Below are 22,569 nucleotides of genomic sequence, written 5' to 3'. Positions count from 1 at the left end.
AGTAGTAGTAGCAATTCTACAGAAGGAATACAAATGCAGATAGTAGAATAGCAACAGAAAATATGGAGGAACATACCTTCAGACCATAATAGCTAAATTAGCTAATGCTTCAGACATTTCGACAATCGGTACACAAAAAATATGCACAAATTAGTTTTGCTTCCAAGTAACATGAAGGAATTTGTACATCTTTTTGTGTGTGACTGTGATCCACATCCAAACCCAGCAAGGCCAAAAGCCTCTCATGTCCAGGGGCATATCTTTGCCAGTTTTGGATATGATTACTGTACTGTATTTCAAAGTAAGGAAATGACACCATCAACAAACAAGGTGTAATGATAGTAAGCAGAAATCCAAGTGCCCTGTAAGTGGAGATAAGAGGTTCAGAAAAATACCAGCAAAGAATTGAACCCTATGACAGCAGCCTTCACCCCAGAATCTTTCAGTAGCAGAATAGTGGAAAATACAATAATGCAGAAAAGTGCCTCCATCAGAGTGCCTACAGAGTGCAAAACAGCCATCGAAGAGAGTGAGGCAGTCTCATTTTAGGAGGACAATGAAGAGGTACCATGGAAATGGTCTTTTATTCTTATATTTTTACTATGTGGCAAGATAGGTAGATCTGTCAAACTCTTGAAATAATAATAAAGAAACTTGAAGCAGGGCAGACCCTCCCCCTTGCCTGTAGGTACCACCAAAACACGACCTTATCTGGCAGAGGAAATGACTTTTCCTTCCGCACAGCATCGCTATATATCCCACTGCATCTGCATGCAATGGAAATGATGCCTTTCAGAACAAATAGTCCGGTTCCCCGGTCCCTTCCCTCATCATATATGAAGCAGAGCATCTGGAACCGAAGAGCAGCAGTCGCTTCTTCAGAAGCAAATTCCAGAGTACGGCTGCAACAGCCTTAATTCCGTAAGTAATAAGGAAGATGATGAAGATGATAACAAAATAAAACTATTCCCGCAATAGTTGCTTGCACTCCTCCGGGACCATTATCCTCCGGAATAATAACTTATACTAGTATTGTAGATTAGCATAATTCCCAGAGATAATGGCCGCGAATAAAATGCAAGGCGCCCTTGTATTTTACAATAAGGGAGAGCGACGCGGAGGTGTCGCCGGACTCCGGGACAGCCTCGCTCACAATCCCCCGGTGAGAAGCTCTCTTCCCTTTCGCTGCGTCACCGGCGCTGCCGGCCGCAAGGACTCCCGTTGCTCCTCCTCCTCCTCCCTCCTTTACGACACCCGCTCCCCCCGCCGCCGTGCAGTCGGGGAAGAGAGCGCGCGCGAGCAAGCGGCGTAGCCGGAAAGCGCCGCTGCGAGCCTGCTCTGGCAAGTCCTCCGCCCCACCCCTCACCGGAACCGGATCGAATCTTCAGGGCGTCCGGGGGAGCGGCTGCCTCTCTCGACTGCTCCTCTCTCGTCCTCCCTCCACGTTCGAGCTGCTTTACGCGCAGGAGGCGGGAGAGCGACCGAGCGGTGAGTCGTGCGTGTGTGTGTGTGTGTGTGTGAGAGAGAGAGAGGGAACGAGAACACGGACGCGGGACGGGACGCGTCTTGAGGGCTTTTCTCTGTCTGTCTCTTCTCCCCTCGGTGGGCTCGAACTACGGCTGCTGCTGCTGCTGCTCCCTGCCGGCCGACAAGTAAACAAATGGCGGCTGGCAGGGAGGTGGTGCGGTGCGTGGTGTGGAGCTGCGGGGTCCCCTTCTGGCTCCTGCCCGAGCAGGACGGGCCCGGCCTGGTCTGGGGCGGTCAGCCCACCTTCTCGCAGGGCTGTGAAGCGGGACGGGAGTGATGGTGGTCGTCGGGGGCCGGGGGGGGGGCCATGACTGGCTGACAGCTGGCGCGGTCCTTTCTGAGGAGGCCCCGGGAAGTGCTTTCCTTGGGGCAGTGGCGCTGCTGCTTTTGGCCTCCCCCCCCCCCCGTTGTGTTTAAAGACGGGTCTCAAAGGAGGGTAGGGGTGGGTGCCAGGGAGGGAGGGGGAAGATACGCCTGTGGCGCTGGCTCCTTCCCTTCTCTTTGCTGGCCGCCCCTCCTCTTCTCTCTTTCCCCTTCGGTGTAGATGGAAACAATGGACAGAGGGGAATGGACCGCCTCCTCCTTGAGCCGATTACTTAGCATGGCTACGGCAGTAATATGCGGAGCTGCTCAACCACACACACACAACACACAGACGTCCAGCTCCCAGTGGTCAGAAAAGCCCTATTGTGAGTTGGGGTGTGTTGGTGCGGCTGCTGCAGGCATCGTCCCCGCCTCAAATTAGTACAGAGAAGCGTGCTCGATTCAACGGCGGGGATTTCCCTGGGTTCCTATATGGGTGTGTGTTAAAAATAAATGGTTAAATGCAAGGGCAGTTCTGCCCTAGATGACTTGGCTCCATTGACGGTTGTCCTGTGGTTAAGCCTGAGCCTTAAAAGGAGACAGCATCGTTCCCTATGTTAAACTTGTGGGAGGGAAGGAGTATGGCTCTGCCTGTCACTTGTTATAAGGAGGAATAGAACACAATGGAAAGCGGTATTGATTCTTGGAATAGCTTCTTCTTGAAACATTTTCCCCTACATATCTAATATGGAAGAGTCTGTAATAATCAATTGCCTATTGAAAATGAATGGATGGGTATAATGTTTTGTAAACGTTTGTAAGCTGAAAGCAGAATGCAGTAAAAGCTACAGTTTGGGAAAGGAGACATTGTAGTAGTTTTGAAATAAGAGAACCTTGTCAGATTTTTGAAAAGACATCAAACAGTGACCATAGGGACTATTGTTCAGAGAGGAATATGAACACTGCTTTAGTTCTCTGAAAAAAAATTCCCTATCACATTTTGTTGGCATCTACTGTAACAGTATAGTTTTTAGTTTTTGTGCTACATAGTAAAAAAATAATTGATACTGAAAGAATATAGCTGGGACTTGAGTTATGCCAAAGTACTGTATATGGCTTAAGCCTGAATTTAAAAAGAGGGGTGGGGGATAATCATGTTCAATAAAACATTATCAAATATGAAACTATTTAATCAACATGGTTTGTATATGTATCTGATAATGCTTATTTTTTTCTGAAATAAGTTGTTACAATTGTGAGCAGCTCTTTGAAAATAAGCCTTAGAGTCATTAAGTATTTGAGGTTAGGCACTGAACTTCTGTATTCACAAACTTTAACCCTTTCCTTCACCTCCCTACATTCTTTATTTTAGGCGCAATCAAGGGGTGCAGATGTGGTGACTGGGTGGATAACGTAATATGTATGTGCTTAAGCAAGCTTTGAGGCAGCTTCCTATTTTTACATACTACTTTAATGTCTCTTAAAGATATCCTGCAGTACTTCCAGAGTTTTCAGAAATTACATAGCTTTGAAAACCATATGGAGAAACTATTGCCCAGCTTTAGTACATTAAGCCATTAGATCTGTGAAGTTGTTTCTGAAAACACTTCAATCCCAACCACATTTTTCAAGATTAAGCCCATTTGATTTTAAAGGAGTTTACTATATTAAATAGCAACTCATGGGCAGTAACACCTTGGGGTGGGGGTTCTCTCCACATTATGTCATACATCAGATTATATTCCCAATCTAGAAACTATGACACACAGATACAGGCTATAGACATGCTGCTCTATGCAACAAGCTTTGTGTTGAGCAGAGTTTGGGTGCTGACAGCTCTTGCTGAGATGGCTATTGGTGTCTGGAATCTGTTTCCATCAGACCTAACCACATTGACCATCTGTTCAAAGCTGCATGTGTTTCTCCAATCCAGCAAGTAGCAGCAAACTTTACAGCTATTGAAGCTGGATGCAGATTTTTCTCTGTGTATCATCTTTTCTCTGTGTGTCGTCTGTGCCCTAGGCCCCAATATAGAACGCTTTCTGTAGGTGCAGATGTTAGGTAAAGGTAAAGGTACCCCTGCCCGTACGGGCCAGTCTTGACAGACTCTGGGGTTGTGCGCCCATCTCACTCAAGAGGCCAGGGGCCAGCGCTGTCCGGAGACACTTCCGGGTCACGTGGCCAGCATGACATCGCTGCTCTGGCGAGCCAGAGCCGCACACGGAAACGCCGTTTACCTTCCCGCTAGAAAGCGGTCCCTATTTATCTACTTGCACCCGAGGGTGCTTTCGAACTGCTAGGTTGGCAGGCGCTGGGACCGAGCAACGGGAGCGCACCCCGCTGCGGGGATTCGAACTGCTGATCTTTCGATCGGCAAGTCCTAGGCGCTGAGGCTTTAACCCACAGCGCCACCTGCGTCCCTTACGCGCCACCTGCAGATGTTAGAACAGGGCATATCAGCAAAAACAAGCCAGCATATTTAGTAAACCAGTATCTTGTTTTTAAATTAAATCCAAAGTCTGAAAGTATCCATTGGGCTACAGATATTTAAAATAAAAACAAATAGGTACAAAACACACTCGGTGTCCAGAACCATAATGAAGGAATGTAGGCAGTATCTGCATAATTGTGAAATATTGAAAACACATTGCCAGGTGTTTTAGCTACTAGCATTTTGAGAGAACTGACCACTTTTATAATATTTTAATCTAAATTTCATAAGCACCCTTAATTTCTATCAAGTGAAAACTGACAATACTATTAGCATAAGCTGTAAATGTGTGGTACAGTGTAGAATATATAGATATACCTGAAGGAGCGTCTCCATCCCCATCGTTCTGCCCAGACACTCAGGTCCAGCACTGAGGGCCTTCTGCAGTTCCTTCACTGTGAGAAGCAAAGTTACAGCGAACCAGACAGAGGGCCTTCTCGGTAGTGGCGCCTGATCTGTGGAACGCCCTCTCATCAGATGTCAAAGAAATAAACAACTATCTGACTTTTAGAAAACATCTGAAGGCAGCCCTGTTTAGGGAAGCTTTTAATATTTGATGAATTATTGTATTTTAATATTTTGTTGGAAGCTGCCCAGAGTGGCTGGGGAAACAGCCAGATGGGCAGGATATAAATAAATTATTATTATTATTATTATTATTATTATTATTATTATTATTAAGCTTAAAAATAAGGCATTAGTAAATGGGTAGCTATGCACCACAAGATACATGAAATAGCCTTTACTACAGAGTTGGGGAACATTTTGGGGGGTTGAGAGCTTCAGTGGGTGTTTAGAGACGTGTTGGAGTTGCATTTGGGCAGGAGCACAGGAAAAACCAAAAGGAGGTGGGATCTGAACATCCAGTTAAATAAATTGTTTCAGAAACCCCTACCCTTGAATATTAAAACTAAGATTAGAGAATTAATGTTAACACAGGCATAAGTCTAATAGTGCTCCCTGACATTCTTATTTTGATATTTGCTTTCTTTTGTTTGTAACTATATCCACACCTTCCTTAATGGTTTTATTACTGCCATTTGCCACTTCCCTTTGTTTGTATTTTTATTCCTTTTATTTGGCATGTCACACTTCCATGTTTGTGTCCATTCATTCCCTCCCCACATTTTTAAATTACTTTTGTTTTCTTGAGTTGTTTCCTTTCATTAATTGTGAGGTGGGAAGGGGTTTATTTCCCCCCTCTCCTTTGCAAAACAGACATGTCACTGATGCTCTTAATTCAAGAGCAGCAGCAGGCCACCATAAAGAACACAAGACAGACTGCACAGTAGACTTTCAACCAGATGTGCTTATGGTCAGAAGGAAAGACAATAGCAAGGGGCTATAGGACCAGCACTGAGTTTGGTGCTGCAGTGCAGAAGATGAAAATAAAGTTATGGGTAACAGAAAAGGCAAAAATAAGGTTATAATGCACTGGTGGGATAAATTTAGCAGTGGAGGTAGAGGGCAACCAATTGTATGCAGATTTCTTTCCTATGTATAGTTACAACTATCCTGGGTTTTATTTTGTACATTTATTTGGTGGTCCAGGCTCAATCTTGCAAACTCTGGATCTTTCTGAAAATGTTATTTTGAGAAAAACAAACCTCTTTTCTAAATTTATGTTAATTTCTAGATGTAATGTTTGACAAATTGTGTATAAAATACTATGTCCTCAGTGTTGTGTATAAAATAATATGTGCTCAGTGTCTCAGATTCCAAGCTATATAAGTGGCTTCTTTAGGGCAAGTGCAACTACAGAAATTAACAATTGACAGACTGTATTGTAATGTGTGTGGTAGATTTCTCACCCCAATCCTAAAGCTGAATGCTTCTTTTAAAGATTACCTTTGTATAAACACAGTACTGTGCAAAGCTATAATCCTTAAATGCAAATAGAGATGAAACGTCAGTTTAGTTGTAGCATTTAACAGAGAAGGTAAAGTTTCATCTATAGGTCAGGTATTTTCAGTGTTGATGTATTAGAATAATGGCATGGATCATTGACAATTTGTACTAATTACAGAAGTGACTATTCTTAAGTGTCCAGAGTTCCACAGAAACCTGGCCAGATCCTAAGGAAGACCTCTTTCCCAATACAGTGAACTGGATGATAGTCTTGGACACTTGCAGTCTGTGCTGCTCTGATGTTTGCCTCATCTTGCTTCATGCTTCATCGTGACTCCTGTGTTCCAGTTCCTGTTCAGAGATGCTTATAATTATGGCACATGACTAGTAAGAAAATCTAGGCCATGTGGTGTAATTGGGAGAGGAGAAGGCAGAAAATTTCTGGAGCAAACTGCAAAGCCTATGGTGCCTGAAACCAAATGAGGGATTGGGTATTTGGCTGGAGAGCAAAGGGCCCTCAGGCTACAATCATAACATTCTATGGATGCAGTTTAAAAACCTTGAACTTACACACAGCTATTCTTGACTTCATGGGCTTTTTTACATTTAAGTGATCAATTGTTTCCCCCCAACTCTAGAATAGTTATTGGACTCTTAAAGAGAACCCTCTCCCTTAAATGTTTCATATGCTACTTCTGCACAGCCTGCTGCATGTGAGGAGAAATGTGCAGAAATGTGTTACACATTAAATTTGACTCTTTGCTTTGGTTCCTATGCTAATTTAACCAGGTAGTGCTTTTGTGTCTGATCTATCTAAGTTCTTTTTTTCTGCTATGTTTGTGTAACAGCCTACTATACCAAGTACTTAGGAAAATAAAGCATGTGATAATGAAAGCGGATCTGTCAGAAAGATACTTCTTATCTTTTTAAAAAAAGATATTTTAAAAACATATTTTTAAAACAATTATGTTTACTGAGACATTAAGAAAAACAGTTATTCTGAACTGCCATCTCAAAGCTAAACATTTGTAATGAAATGATTGTAATCTAGTAATAAACTTAAAATTCTAATTGAAAATAGTGAAATAAACAGAATCCTATGTCACCTAAAAAGCAAAGACAGAAAAATTAAATTAGATATTTTATCCCATGCTTTGCTTGACGTGTGTAGTATATGTATGTGCAATAATAAGGAATTTATTGCCTACATTTATTGAATGTGCTAAATATTGTAAAATAATTGAAAGTCTATTGCAGAAATATTTCCATTGTACATGAATTTATAGACTAAGGTAACAGTAACAAACAATATGCTATGATTTTCTTCCTGCCACTTTATTGGCCAGATACTGAAATTAATTACAGTTTCTGGAGGCAAGATAGAGGGTTTGTAGTATCAGCTGTACCAATAGTCTTAAGGTATGTAAATTTAGAAGGCCAGCCATTCTAAAAAGATATTTGAAATGGGAAAGCAGAGCTCACATTGGGATAGGGGATTGAGATGTTCACAGCAGTGATCCCAGTTCAGACTTTAAAACTGAACATTAGGAAGAGGAAAGGAAGAGGATGATGAAAGGTGCTCATGTGGAGCTCTCAGTGTGATGTAATTTTGATCTAAATTCTGAAAATGGGCAGAAATAATTTAGAACTTGTAAGCAATATTTTTGAGCAATTGATTTTACAAACTAATCTAAAATACTGCTTACTGTTAAGAGGCTTCAGCACATTACCGTAGTTTTGCAATCCTGAATTTACACCTGTTTATGAACTATGATTTGTGAGGGGCTGCTAAACTCATATCAGACCATACTTTGAACTGATGCAGGTTTCCACAGTACAGCTTGGGCTCACTGTGATTTGCTGTTACATCTGAATTCAGAACCACACTTCCATGGTTCTGTCTCAAGAGGATTACCAGTACTTCCTCATGGAGGTGGGAGTAAATTTATGAACTTGTGAAGTTGAGTTCTAAGCAGATGAAAAACACAAGAAGAGAAGCAGCTCTAAAGCACAGCTTACTTGTTCTGAAAGTGCAAACCATGGTGTAGAGTAGGTTCTGAGTTGCACCTAACACAAACCAGAATGTTTGATGTCTCAGTTAACCAATTAGTAAGAGATTACCATATCACTGACTTTTAAACATTTATCTTAGTGTACTTTATTAAATGTATGAAACGGTTGAAAAATACACACTGACATGTTGTTAAAGGTCCGGTGTTCAAAGTTTAAAGTGTAGCTATAGTAACTGGATACACAAGAAGCAGAGAAGGAGTTGAATTACACTTTGAATACCAAGAGCTTTCTATTTCAAGTCATTATTATGCTCTTAGTTGTTCATACAAACATTGGTCATCGGGTTGTTTGCTACAGCTGGAATTTTAGTTTTGGCAGCAGACGTTCCAAACACACTTTGAGAGCTCTAGTCAGCTGATTGTAGTATGTACAATAACATCAGGTGATCTGTACCTTCTGAGAGCAGTGTACATCTCACCAGAACTGTGTGTATTTTTAGGTTTCTTGGTTGGTAACAGGCAAGCACGCATACTTCAACATCTCAGATGAACTGAACCCAGTTGCTGACATTGCCTAATCAGAAATGAGCAGCTGTTCTGCCTAGGTTTGTTCATTAGTAAGAGACCAGTATATCAGAAGCTGTTATCTTACCATACTGATTGGTCAATAAGACTGGGTTTCATAATGGTCAATAAGACTGCGTTTTGGTGAGAAAGTGTATAGGTGCAGGTTGAAATATGTTTCCCATGTTTGTTTCACCAGAATTGCAGTTCAACTACCTTGCTCTTCCAAGTGAATGTAGTGTAGTCAGTTCGATGAAAAAGAATACTTTGAATTGTCAGAATTTTAAAAGGTATGGTGTTGGCACTTGCAGGTTTTGCAGGCTCTTTCTCTAAGATACCAGTGCTGGCAACCAGCAAAAAGGGATTGGGAGGGGAATTCTTGGAAAATAATGCACAGGCATTGTGTGCATGCTTGCTTTAAAAAGAACTGAAAACCTTGTAACACTTCGACCACAGCATCAAATAAAACAATCCAAAATAAAACATCACTGGAATATACAAATATAAAGTATACATTCAAAGGAACATAATTAACAGGAAACTAAAATATTCTATTAAACATTGAAAAAGAAAACATTACTAAAGGAAGTCAAATATAAAATGCACATTTAAAACAGCACAATTAGCAAAAGAATAAAATATTATCATAAGCCTAGAAGATATCTGCTGCTGTTGCTACCAATCCTGGTTCATGGTGAGCAGCGACTGGAAGCTGAGGCTTGATGACCTAGGTCTGCACTAAGAGGTAGCCAAGATGGTCTCTGGCCTCTTAAGCAGCCTCAGCTTTCGCAGCTAGAGTCCATCAGGGCCCCACCCTCTCAAGCCAGGTGGAAAAAGGCACGGAAGATGTCTTGCAGGACTCTCACCCAAAAGTCCTGCAATTCTCTGCTCCTGAACCAGCATACAAAATCATTTTTATTGGTAGAACTGAGCTAAGGGCATTGGTTAACTCTTTCCCTGTCCATCACCAAATAAATTTCTCTATCAGTATGTTGTTTCCTTTCCTTCTGTTCCAGTGTGCTTTCTTTGTTTTCTTACTTCTTGATCACTTCTGTTTCTCTCTCCATACAACCCTTCCTGTCTCACTATTAATGCAGTGACCTGTAACAGCTTCTTCTCGATATTCTTTGAAAGTACTTTCTGACTTCTAGGAATTGGAATAATATTTGTCCAACCCTGTAAATTATTTTAAATGCACGATTTTCAGAGGTGGAGCTTTAAAAACAAATTGTTAATTATGCATATAATTCATTTTGAGATGCCTGTTGATAAATAATAAAATATTGGTATAAAAAAGAAAATTCTACAGGTCACAGTTTATGGACAGAGTTCAAATATGATGTTTGAGTAGCATTTATGGGATTTACTGTCACATGCACTGAACTGAAACACAAGATCATCACATCTGACTGTGGAAACTGGTTTAGTACCTAGATTACCAGGAATTAAAATATTACAACCATGAAAAGAACGGCATGGTACTGCATTGTGAAATACCAACAAAGCACCGCATTCTATTATCAGTTGTCTGGTGTTCTATAAATTTAACTTACCTGGATGCTAAGTATATTTACTTTCACACATATTTCTTTATTTGAATAGAGCTTACTTCCATGGAAATGTGCTTTGAATTGCAATATTGAAAATCATAACAACAGTTTATATGCCCACAGTGACTTATTTGTTAAGGGAGTAGTGGAGTTTAGAACAGAAAAGTGTGTGTGTGTGTGTGTACATGCTTATTCCATTCCGTGCTTACTGCTTCTGAAGCAGCTTCACAAAACACAGCTAAGGTGCATTGGTATATAGCAGGCTGTTTCCACAGTTGATTGCAATGTCCACACATGGACAACATCTACTTCTCTGCTAGTCTATCAAAAAACTTGCCTTGTGAAAGAATGTTAATAAGTTTACATTGGTGTTAAGAACATTTTGTGTGTGTGTGTGTGTGTGTGTGTGTGTGTATGTATATTTTCTAATCAAGTCAGTATACTATAATTCAAAGGTTGATATTATTTTAAAAAAATTAACTTACTGAAAATGATTTGTTACAGGGAAAAATCAACCTGAACGCTATTCCAGCAATAACAAACTGGTAAGTAAGCTCTTATAACAAGGGGGCTGGAGGGCGGGGGGTGAGGAGAAAACACAAGGAAATACATTGAATGGGAAAACTAATGGTGGGGAAACTTCATCAGATATGCTGCTATCATAATTGGATGCTTTCAACCATAAGAGTTTATCAATTTTTGTAGTTCTTGCAATAGATGTAATTAGCAGTGTAAGTCACTGAATTTTCTCACCTCATAAAGGGGGAAAAGGATATGATAACTCATAGTTTCTGATATCTGATTCTGTTTCTTCCTAGTTTTCTTAGCTGTGGGATTATCCTCATCTGCATATTATAGGAATGGAGTCTACACAGAAAAGTCTCATTGCTCTGTTGCCCCTTGGAAGGTTTTGATTTGGTGAGTCAGTTTTCCTGATCGTAGGGATGTTTCAAAACCAGTACTGAACCACTTCTTGAGCAAGAGAGGATAGAGCTGAAGCTTGAAAAATGACGTCTTGCTATTTTAGTTGCATTTATAAGTAGCAGAATTTGCTCTAAGGCCTGGTGTATTTGAATGGCTTGTGAGCTGAGGAGTTCTTGCATTTGTTGCAAGTTCACTAGGTGGCTTTAGCCAAGTTGATTTTTATTTATTTAAAGCATTTTTATCCCACTCTTCTGCCAAAAGGGCTCTCAGAGTGGCTTAGAACTAGAAAACAACCTTACCCACAGACCTACAATCCAAAACAGGGATGAGGAGCTTTTCAGCCCAAGGACTACATTCTCCTCTGTGTGAACCTCATGCCAGTGGTGGGCAGGGCCAGAGACAAATACAAGCAGGGCAATGAATGTAAATTTTACCTTTGTACCAGTAGGTTAGTTTCTACACACTTGCACACCCCTCCCTTTCTTATCTAGGACCAGGTAGAGAGGCCTGAGGTTCCCTGTCCTTGATCTAAAAATACATGGCACAGAAGGCAAAGAGATTGAGAGGGAAGAGGAATAAAAAAAGAAGGAAAATTCCACTAATTCTTAAGTTCCTGAATCCCTTTGGGGTGGAGCTGCGTTGAATAATTGGTACCCACCTTGGATTATCTGAAATACAGCTTTTTAAAAGTTAAGCTGAATTTTGTGCATATATTGTCACAATTTTCATCTTTGGGCCTGAATCTTTTTAAGTATTGATGAAAAGAAAGCAGTTACCTTATATGGCTCTCGTCTTCGTGTGTGGTGTCTTCATGGTTTTGGAGTAACACCAAGTGTGATTCTTTACTGCATCTGTTAATTTCATCCTTGAATGACACATGAGTAAAGCAACAACAACAACAACAACAATAATAATTAATAATAATTCTAGCAAGAGACTAGAATACTGTTAATGGCATATAGGACTCCTCAATGACACCCCCTTTCTTTGGTATGATGGTATTGTCAAAGTGATGGATATCAACCTTTTTCTATTTCAGAGACTCTCCAAATCTTAGAGGAGCAAGTTCAAGTACGTATTGACAAGATTTGGTTTATTTGAAGAATCCAGTTCTTAAATTTGGTGGTGAAACATTTGGGCTTAAAATACATTTTTGCTTTCTTATGCTTTTAGTTTTTTATTGGCTTATTCAGGGGCCAGTTTTTAATTCAGAGTCAGTGTAGTAAGGCACATGTTGGATTTGAATGGGAGGTGCATTGAAAACTTTTTCACAGCCATAGCCACATTTCTTGTAAAGTGCTTGTAAAGTGCTTGCAATGTACGTGTGAAGATAAAATTCAATAGTCCTATGTATGAATCTGAACTTAGTTGGGAAAGGATTGATACAATGTGATTAGGCTGTTACCATTTATAACACTCTACTGAAACATATTCAGTAGGCCTTGACCTGGGGTCGTATTGCAGAAGCATCTTCCTTCAAGTTAGTTTTTATGCATTTAAGAGGCGAGTATGGTCTCTAAATTATAGGTTATTTCCCATTATTAGTATTTTCTAGCACACCAAATTCTCCTGCAAAAAAGAGGAAAAAAAGAAAAAAGAGAGAGATCAAGAATTTGGGTTGCATATAGCTCCTGATTACATTGTTTAGCATGTAAAGCACCTTTCCATCAGAGGATCTTAGCAGGTATATATATTCGTGTGTGGTATTAGACAAACATTGGTCACTTTATGTTTGTTGGGAAGATACATTCTTAAGCCTAGATCAAACAGTTTTTCTGTAGTGCCTTTGTATAGGTCTTGTGCAGATACACAGGTGTGTTTTGGTGAAGAGCTTTACAGGGTTCCTTCCTCTTTAACAAGGTATTAAAGTCCTTGAAAATTCATATTAGCTGATTATTCACTATTTGATCACTAGAGGGAGCTAAAATACCATTTTGAAATTTAACATAATAAAGGGCTTCCTTGTGTAACTATCAAATAACTTTCGTCTTAGCTTGAAAGCCTTGCTTGCTGCATTTGTATACGCCCAGACAATATCCATTTGTATATGCCCAGACAATATCCTATTTTTGCAAATTTGTTTTGATGTTACCTAGGGTTTGATCAAAATCTATCTTGAAAACAGGTGCCACAGGACTTTGCAGCGGTGAAGTGATTTTGTCACCATGTTTACACTGTCAGCGGGGGGAGGACTTCCTACTGTGCCTGCTTTGAGTGTGCCTGAACACAAGTAAGTTTCAATGATCCAGTGCTTTTTAAAAACACTAAAAAGGACTAGAAATGTCAATGTGGGATGGTAGTAAAATCCCAAACTTATAAATTTTGTGGAACACTGAGTAGAGCTCCTAGGAAATAGTTTCTCTTTTGGAATGAATGAAATGCTTTTGAATATAAAGATTGACTGGCAAAACATGTGAAATTATGATTTTTTTATACGCAGTAGCCAAATCTCCTACATACAACGACATACAATGTGCATAACAATGGCACTTGCAGATATTTTATATAACCAGGAGAGTACTTTGCTACAAGTCTGATGCTTGCTTAAAAACAAATATGGACATTTGGTCTGCTTTATCTTCCTCTTTTCCTAGAGCTGAACTTGCCACCGTGGAAGAACACCAACATCTACATTGCGTCAACTGTGTTAGTCGGCGTTGTATGACCAGACCAGAGGCTGGCATTTCCTGTGATTTGATTGGTTGTCCTTTGGTTTGTGGAGCAGTATTTCATTCATGCAAAGCTGCAGAGCATCGCCTTTTATGCCCACTTGAAAGAGTGCCTTGTCTCAACAGTGGCTTTGGCTGTCCATTTACTGTAGCCCGAAACAAAATTGCTGAACATCTAGAAATTTGCCCTGCAAGTGTGGTATGCTGCACTATGGAGTGGAACAGATGGCCTGTCAGTTATGCAGATAGAAAATCTTATGAGAATCTTAGTAAAGATGTTGATGAAGTTGAGCAGTTAGACATGGCTCTTGCCCTTCAAGATCAACGAATGCTCCTTGAATCTCTCAAAGTAGCAACTATGACATCGAAAACAGGTGATGAGGTGGTAAAATCCAGAGAACAGACTTCTGTTGCAGGTGCCCCAGATGCTGCACTTTCAAATGGCTTGATGCCTGTAGATGAAGAGTCTTATGGTGCACTTTATCAAGCTACTGTGGAAACGACAAAGAGTTTAGCTACAGCTCTAGATATCCTGAACACTGCTACTAGAGACATAAGCATGTTAAGCTCAAAGCTTGGCATTTCACCACCTAAAACAAGGGAAGATTTTCAGCCAAAAGAGCAAAACTGTAGTAGAATGCATAAAGTAGAACTTGACTGTCTAGATGAAGATAACATGGGAGCAGTTGGTGGTATTCACCTGGATATCTTGAATCAAAATGCGCAGTTGGAACAAAATGGCTCAAGTGACATTTGTTACGACACCATGCAACAGTACAATTTGAATATGGGTCTTGATACCTCTTTATGCAATGGCTTTCATGCAGACAATACAAGCGCAGATACACTGCAAGAGAGTAAAGAACTTGGTATGTGTAATTCTGACCAATCTAATGTAGCAAATGGTGTATGTAATGCTTCTCATGTTGAAGCATTGGGTTATTGCAGCCCTATTCCTGTAGCAGCACAACTTAAGGAAGAATTACCTCTCCACAGTTTGTCTAACGGTACTGTTAATCATGTATATCTGCCACAGTACTGTAATGAAGAACTGATACAGAAACAAATTGAACAAGACAGACTGAGAAGCATAGATGTATTTTCTTTAATTCCTCATCGTACCTATAATTTCCTTGCAAATCACTACATATCTGCACCAAAGGAAGACAAAGCAGTGGATACATCAGATTTGGAAATAACAGAAGATCCTATGGGTCTTCATGGAATAGATTTAATCACAGCAGCATTACTGTTTTGTCTTGGAGATTCTCCCGGTGGTAGGGGAATATCTGATAGTCGTGTTATTGACGGATACCGTGTTGATTTTGGGACGCAGACGTTTTCTCTCCCTTCTGCAATTCTGGCCACAAATACAATGGTAGGGGAAATTGCTTCAGCCTCTGCATGCGATCATGCAAATCCACAGCTCTCAAATCCAAGCCCTTTCCAGACTCTTGGGCTAGACTTGGTGCTAGAATGTGTGGCTAGATACCAAACAAAGCGTTCAATGTTTACATTTGTTTGTGGACAGTTGTTTAGACGAAATGAATTTCCTTCGCATTTTAAGAATGTACATGGCGACATTCATGCTGGCCTCAACGGCTGGATGGAGCAGAGGTGTCCTCTGGCGTATTATGGATGTACATATTCTCAACGCAGATTCTGTCCTTCAACGCAAGGGGCAAAGATTATTCATGATCGGCACCTTCGGTCATTTGGGGTTCAGCCATGTATATCTACTGTGCTGACGGAGCCTGATAAGAGATGCTGTTTAGGACTGCGCAGTGACCACCTGAGTAATCTTCCTTTTGAAGTTCTACAACACATTGCAGGTTTTCTAGATGGTTTTAGTTTATGTCAGCTTTCACGAGTGTCGCGATTAATGAGGGATGTGTGCGGAAGTTTATTACAGGCACGAGGAATGGTCATACTGCTGTGGGAAAAGAGGACATATCCAGATGGAAGTTCTTCGTGGCAAATAAAAGAAAAGGTTTGTATGCATAACTATACATGGAATTGCCTTTACCTCCGTTTTAGAATTAGTATGTTCTTTTGTCTACGGGTGGGTCCTCGTCACTGCTAATAAAGATAAAAGAGGAACTAAAAGTAAGAATTGTGCTTTTTGAACAGGAAGCCTCTAGTGCCCCATAAACCCCTGGGCTATGATCTGCCTAGTTCCCCAGCACTAGACAAACCAGTTGTGACCAGGTTAATAATTCAGGAGTATGAAAGCAAAGCAACAAAAACGTTTGCTGCGAGAAAGGCAAAAGACCCTGGAAGCAAATGGCCCCTTGGGAACACAGGTCAGATTCCTCCCTAGCCTTGTCAACCAGTGGCTAGTGAACACCTATAGCAAATAGAGTGGGCAGCAAAGTAATGAGAGCAAGCAAAGAAAATATTAGCCTGTGTGGTGTGCTAATTGATCAGAGGTAAGACCAAAGCTGATGTGTGGCCAAGGCATTGAGACTTATGCTGGATGAGCCAAGTGGCACTGGACAGTGTGGGACCCTGGCTGAAGCAGGAGTTGAGGCAGCTAATCATTAGGATCCAGTGTGGTTAAAATTGCCATAGAAGTTCATGTGTTTGTGGCAGGAGGGAGGATGCCTACTGATAACTATTATTTGAGTCTTTCATTTTGACTTACTCTTGCCATAGCTTCTTATTGCTAAGAAAGAAGGATGCAAATGAAAGGTTTTCTGGTTGCCAAACAATTAGACTTTAGTTGATAACAACTCACAGGCTTAATTGCCAGTAAGAACATTTCCCTCCTCCCCACACTCTTCACTTTTGGCGATAAGTGGCTAGTGTTACATCTACAGGTGAAACTCGAAAAATTAGAATATTGTGGAAAAGTTCATTTATTTCAGTAATTCAACTTAAAAGGTGAAACTAATATATGAGATAGACTCATGGCATGCAGAGCGAGATATGGCAAGCCTTTGTTTGTTATAATTGTGATGATTATGGCGTACAGCTGATGAAAACCCCAAATTAACAATCTCAGAAAATTAGACTATTGTGAAAAGGTGCAGTAGCTTTTCAATCCATAGCACCTGCAATGGGTTCCTGAGCCTTTAAATGGTCTCTCAAGTCTGGTTCAGTAGGAAGCACAATCATGGGGAAGGCTGCTGACCTGACAGTTGTGCAGAAAGCCATCATTGAGGCCCTTCATAAGGAGGGAAAGCCTCAATAGGTAATTGCAGAAGAAGTTGGGTGTTCCCAAAGTGCTGTATCGAAGCACATTAATGGAAAGTTATGCAAAAGGGAAAAGTGTGGAAGAAAAAGGTGCACAAGCAGCAGGGATGACTGCAGCCTGGAGATGATTGTCAGGAAAAGACCATTCAAACATGTTAGGGACTTTCACAAGGAGTGGACTGAGGCTGGAGTTAGTGCATCAAGAGCCACCACACACAGACGGATCCTGGAGATGGACTTCAAATGTTGTATTCCTCTTGTCAAGCCGCTCCTGAACAAGAAATAACGTCAGAAGCGTCTTACCTGGGCTAAAGAAAAAAAGAACTGGTCTGTTGCTCAGTGGTTCCAAGTCCTCTTTTCTGATGAGAGCAACTTTTGCATCTCATTTGGAAACTAAGGACCCAGGGTCTGGAGGAAGAATGGGGAGGCACACCATGCCAGATGCTTGAAGTCCAGTGTGAAGTTTCCAGTCTGTGTTGATTTGGGGAGCCATGTCATCAGAAGGTGTTGGTCCACTGTGCTTCATTAAGTCCAGGGTCAATGCAGCCGTCTACCAGATTTTGGAGCACTTCATGCTTCCTTCCTCAGACGAGCTTTATGGGGATGCTGACTTCATTTTCCAGCAAGACTTGGCACCTGCCCACACTGCCAAAAGTACCTGGTTCAATGCCCATGGGATTACTGTACTTGATTGTCCAGCAAACTTGCCTGACCTGAACCTCATAGAGAATCTATGGGGCATTGCCAAGAGAAAGATGAGAGACATGAGACCAAGCAATGCAGAAGAGCTGAACGCTGCTATTGAAGCATCCTGGTCTTCCGTAACACCTCAGCAGTGCCACAGGCTGATAGCATCCATGCCATGCCACATTGAGGCAGTAATTGATGCAAAAGGGGCCCAAACCAAGAATTGTGTACATATGCATGCTTCTACTTCTCAGAGGTCCAATATTGTTCTGATTTCATATAATATTCTAATTTTCTGAGATGGTTAATTTGGGGTTTTTATCAGCTGTACGCCATAATCATCACAATTATAACAAATAAAGGCTTGACATATCTCGCTCTGCATGTCATGAGTCTATCTCGTATATTAGGTAAAGGGTAAAGGGACCCCTGACCATTAGGTCCAGTCATGACCGACTGGGATTGCGGCGCTCATCTTGCTTAATTGGCCGAGGGAGCCGGCGTACAGCTTCCGGGTCATGTGGCCAGCATGACTAAGCCGCTTCTGGCGAACCAAAGCAGCGCACGAAAACGCTGTTTACCTTCCCGCCAGAGCGGTACCTATTTATCTACTTGCACTTTGACATGCTTTCAAACTGCTAGGTTGGCAGGAGCAGGGACCGAGCAATGGGAGCTCATCCTGTTGCGGGGATTCGAACTGCCGACCTTCTCATCAGCAAGTCCTAGACTCTGTGGTTTAACCCATAGCGCCACCCGCGTCCCTATCTCATATATTAGTTTCACCTTTTAAGTTGAATTACTGAAATAAATGTTTTCCATGATATTCTAATTTTTCGATTTTCACCTGTACACCAACACCTGATAATCAAACCCTCATCTGAATATATTTTCAAACCATGGTTTGGCAGTAACTGGTTAGCAAAAAAATCAATTGCAGTTGCAATGTTGGCCAGTTACTGTATTTTTCGCCCTATAGGATGCACCGTCCCATAAGGCGCACCTAGTTTTTAGGGGGGGAAATAAAGGGGGGGAAATTATTTTCCCCCAAGGCGCGGGGCTGGGGCAGGGGAAGCCCGAGCTTCCCCCGACCCCAAACAGGCAGCTCTCTGCAAGCTGTGGGAGCCCAGCGCCAGCTCCCGCTGCTTGCTGAGAGGTGCGCGAAGCCTGGACGTGCTGAGCTCAGTGCCACAGGCTTCAGCACGCAGGCAACTCTCTGCAAGCAGCGGGAGCCCAGCGACGGGCTCCTGCTGCTTGCGGAGAAGTCCGCGAAGCCTGGAGAGGGAGAGGGGTCGGTGCGCACCGACCCCTCTCCCTCTCCAGGCTTCAGCGAAAGCCTGCATTCGCCCCATAGGACGCACACACATTTCCCCTTCATTTTTGGAGGGGAAAAAGTGCGTCCTATAGGGTGAAAAATACAGTACCTCCCATACCAAAAAGGAGGATGAGGAGCTGGGGGAACAATCTTGATAATCAAACTGTAGCTTCTTGATCAGACCATTGTATTGTCTTATGAACTTAGGGTTTTGTGTTTACTGCTGTACTGCCATGCAAGTAGTTGGGAAACACTGCTTCCAAACACTGTTATAAATGCAGTCTTTGAACCCTGAAAAAGCAGAACTAAATGCACTTTGATAAGAAAAATTTATTTTCTAGGTGTGGCGATTCAGCACAGCTTTTTGTACTGTAAACGAATGGAAATTTGCTGACATTGTAAGCATGGCTGACCACTTGAAGAAATGCAGTTATAATGCTGTAGAGAGACGGGAGGAAGCTGTACCACTACCATGTATGTGTGTCACACGAGAACTTACAAAAGAAGGACGGTCATTGCGCTCTGTCTTGAAACCTGTACTTTAAACATGAAGAATTTACTCCAATTGCACATACACTCAAGCACCTGATGTAACCTCTATGTAATACTTTGTGACACTTTATTAATTTACTAAATACAATTTCTAGGTAAATCTACTCTGTCATTATGTACATATATTTTTGAAGTGGCATTTATTTTTTATAATACTGTCTGCTTAGAATTAATGAAAGTTGCCTTAATGTTTGAAACAATGGAAACAAAGGGTAGTTTATATAAAACTCCTATCTGTAAACTTTTCATTAAGGATTTCTCTGTCTTACGGTTCTGTTTCTTTTTATTCACTTCTAGAGGTATGCACATTCAGACCGGAACAATTGTATAAACAGGAATCTGACCAAACAGCATATATTTGGTCTCTTTGCAAATAAGGATACAAGTGAGAAGCTGAATGCTACTTAGCATTTAGCTGTGCATATTTTGAACAATCTTTTCCATTTTTGAAAGATTGCTGTGATCATTTAAGCTGACTCAGTGGTATGTGACACTGTTTCTAGTTAAGTTTCTAGTTAAGGAAGAGACTTACATAGGTTGGGTGCTTTTTGTGTTGATGCAAGTAAGTAAGGGGCGCAATCAAAGCTCTTTGAAGTCCGTTAACAAACTCCAGATTTTAATGAAGCAGAATTCCTTTTAATGACACTTTTTCTTGATGGTCAACAAAGGCTGCTGCAACTAAGAGTCTGATGTAGGGCTGGGGAACCTTTAGCCCTCCAGATGTTTCTGCCTTCCAGTTCCCATCAGAACTAGCCAGCATGGCCAGAAATCAGGGATGATGGAAATTGCAGTTCAGCCAAAGGTTCCCCAGCTCTGGTGTAATGGAACAAAAGTTAATTTTATTTCAGACTTAAATGCATACCTAGACTAGCATTTTGGATTAATAAATTTTCTCCCATCTTCTGTTGGCAAAGATTGATAAAAGGTGAACTTGAACAAAATTCATGTTGCTTGTTGTAAATTAGCTACAAAGGATCCACAATTTTTAATTCATTGATCTAATGAAGGGCTTGTTTTGTGGTATCAGTGTAATACATTTTATTAACATGTCTACAAATGTACTAGTTGCTTCCAGGCTATTTTAATTTGCATAGGACTCTTGATTCTGAGCACACTTTGAAGTTGGTTCCACTGAAATTTGGAATTTGCTTCTAAGCAAATGCTTTTAGGCTAGAGGTGTCATGCCATCTTTATAAGATGAAAACCTGTTCATTGCAAACAGCATATCTTAAATGCATGTTCATCTTTATCATGACTCCATGGTTTTCCAGTCTTCCATAATGAGGACATTGTGTTGAATGTTTACTGTAATTATAAGAATGCCTTTAACTATACTACCATAACTCTCTTTATACCATACTGCTAGTTTGAGCTTGTGCCATAGACTAAAACCAAGATTGTATTAAAAGGGTGTTCCATTTTGAAAAAAGATGGTTATAAAAATGGCTACATTTGAAAAGTTTATAATGAAATCATTTAAGTACTTGATCCAAGAGTTCATATGTTCAGCATATATGACTCCAATCTGGGAAATAATTGCCTTTTTCATAACAAGTTGCCCCATTTTTTGAAAAACAAACCTCAGCCTCATTCTCTAGTGCCATATATTGATACCATTAAGGAACACGAATGCTTGCTCTACATGGCTTTTGGTAATGCATGCATCTTAGGATCAGTTAACTTTTCTCACAAAGCTGCCTTTCTCTTTGAAGGGTCTAGAGAATTTTCCTTTAATCCTGCATAATTTTTCTTCAATCAATAGAATACTTCTAATTTTAGTTGTTTTAAAACTTGAGAAGGGGACATTATTATGAACATTCTTTGTAAATTCAAGTATACTGCTCTTACAACCAATAAATCTCTAATACCCAGGTATAGACATTTTCTTCAAGAATCTGTGGGAACTTGGCATTCTCCAAAACAGAGATGTAAGCCCAGGAACAACCAAGAATGTCCATTCCACAGCTTTTACAAGATGCTTCTGTATACACTAATCTTTAACTATCAAATATCTCACCAGTGTGTACTTAAGTATTAACTGTGGGGGTTTTTTTTGGGGGGGGGGCGTTAAATATAGAGATAGGCAAAAATATGCCCCAGCCTCTTTGAGACAAATATTGTAACATGAGGCCTTTTACACTAGAAGGCTCCCTAGCTCTAAAAGTAATTGTACCTGTGAGGAAAATTGATTCATTTTTCCACATTTAGCTTTTTGAACACTTCATTCTCAATACTGTGCACTTTTACTTTGAAATTTAGATACTGTGGGTTTTTTTAAACTTTAATCCAGAGCTATTAAAACATTAATGCTAAATAATTCTGTTTGGTATACTGTTGTGTGTGCAGAAATTCAATGCAAATCTAGGATATCAGTATTTCATACTGCTATGCAGTTTTTAAACAAAACAGTGGCATGTAGTTTTTCAATACTTGACTTTTTCTCCTGTACTGTACCTTGTTATTTTAAATACACAAGTCTGCCCCAGTACTTTGTTCCAGTTGGTTGCCTTTATTTACATTTTCTAGCTATTCCTTTCTCTCACCAACCCCACACTCCTTTGAATGTTTTCAGTTAATGCCATTTTTTTTTGCAATGTCTGTCATAATCTTAATAAAATGTATTTGCCATTTCTCTCTTTAGTGCATGCTTTCCCTTGATCTAGGATGTTGTGTTTTGTGCTAATGATCCTCATGCTATTTGTGCTAGGCCATGGTATGGAGGTGGGGGTAGAGCATTTGCTTTGCAAGCGGAAGGTCCTAGGCTCAATCTCAACAATGGGCTGAGAGTATCCCCTCTGAAATCCTGGAGGGTTGCTGACAGTATAGATAGCGTAGCTGAGACAATACTCAGCTAAATGGACTGATGGCATGACTATATAAGACAACTCCCTAGGTTCCTATTGAACCAAATTGGGTCTGAAACTGAGAGTATAGC

General features: G+C 40.8%; 1 protein-coding gene across 5 annotated transcripts; it reads left to right on the top strand.

Moving 5' to 3' along the window:
• Positions 1–720: 720 nt before the first annotated feature.
• Positions 721–22,266, top strand: FBXO30 (F-box protein 30). 5 transcript variants are annotated; one of them, XM_083731655.1, is made up of 8 exons: positions 1,285–1,488; positions 10,800–10,840; positions 11,114–11,213; positions 12,259–12,290; positions 12,765–12,903; positions 13,345–13,449; positions 13,814–15,878; positions 19,424–22,266. In XM_083731655.1, exons 6-8 carry the CDS (start codon positions 13,385–13,387, stop codon positions 19,625–19,627), a joined length of 2,334 nt encoding a protein of 777 aa, XP_083587781.1. In that variant the 5' UTR covers positions 1,285–1,488; positions 10,800–10,840; positions 11,114–11,213; positions 12,259–12,290; positions 12,765–12,903; positions 13,345–13,384; the 3' UTR covers positions 19,628–22,266. The 5 variants fall into 5 exon arrangements, with proteins under 5 accessions (XP_083587779.1, XP_083587781.1, XP_083587782.1 ...); XM_083731653.1 differs by lacking the exon at positions 12,765–12,903 and having other exon boundaries at positions 721–1,488; XM_083731656.1 differs by lacking the exon at positions 12,765–12,903 and having other exon boundaries at positions 11,114–11,241; positions 12,261–12,290.
• The last annotated feature ends 303 nt before the right edge of the window (positions 22,267–22,569 follow it).

The sequence above is a fragment of the Podarcis gaigeae genome, assembly GCF_964106915.1.
Source record: "Podarcis gaigeae genome assembly, chromosome: 3".
Classification (NCBI taxonomy): domain Eukaryota; kingdom Metazoa; phylum Chordata; class Lepidosauria; order Squamata; family Lacertidae; genus Podarcis; species Podarcis gaigeae.
Note: the sequence above shows the minus strand (reverse complement) of the source record. Positions and strands in the feature narration are given on the sequence as shown.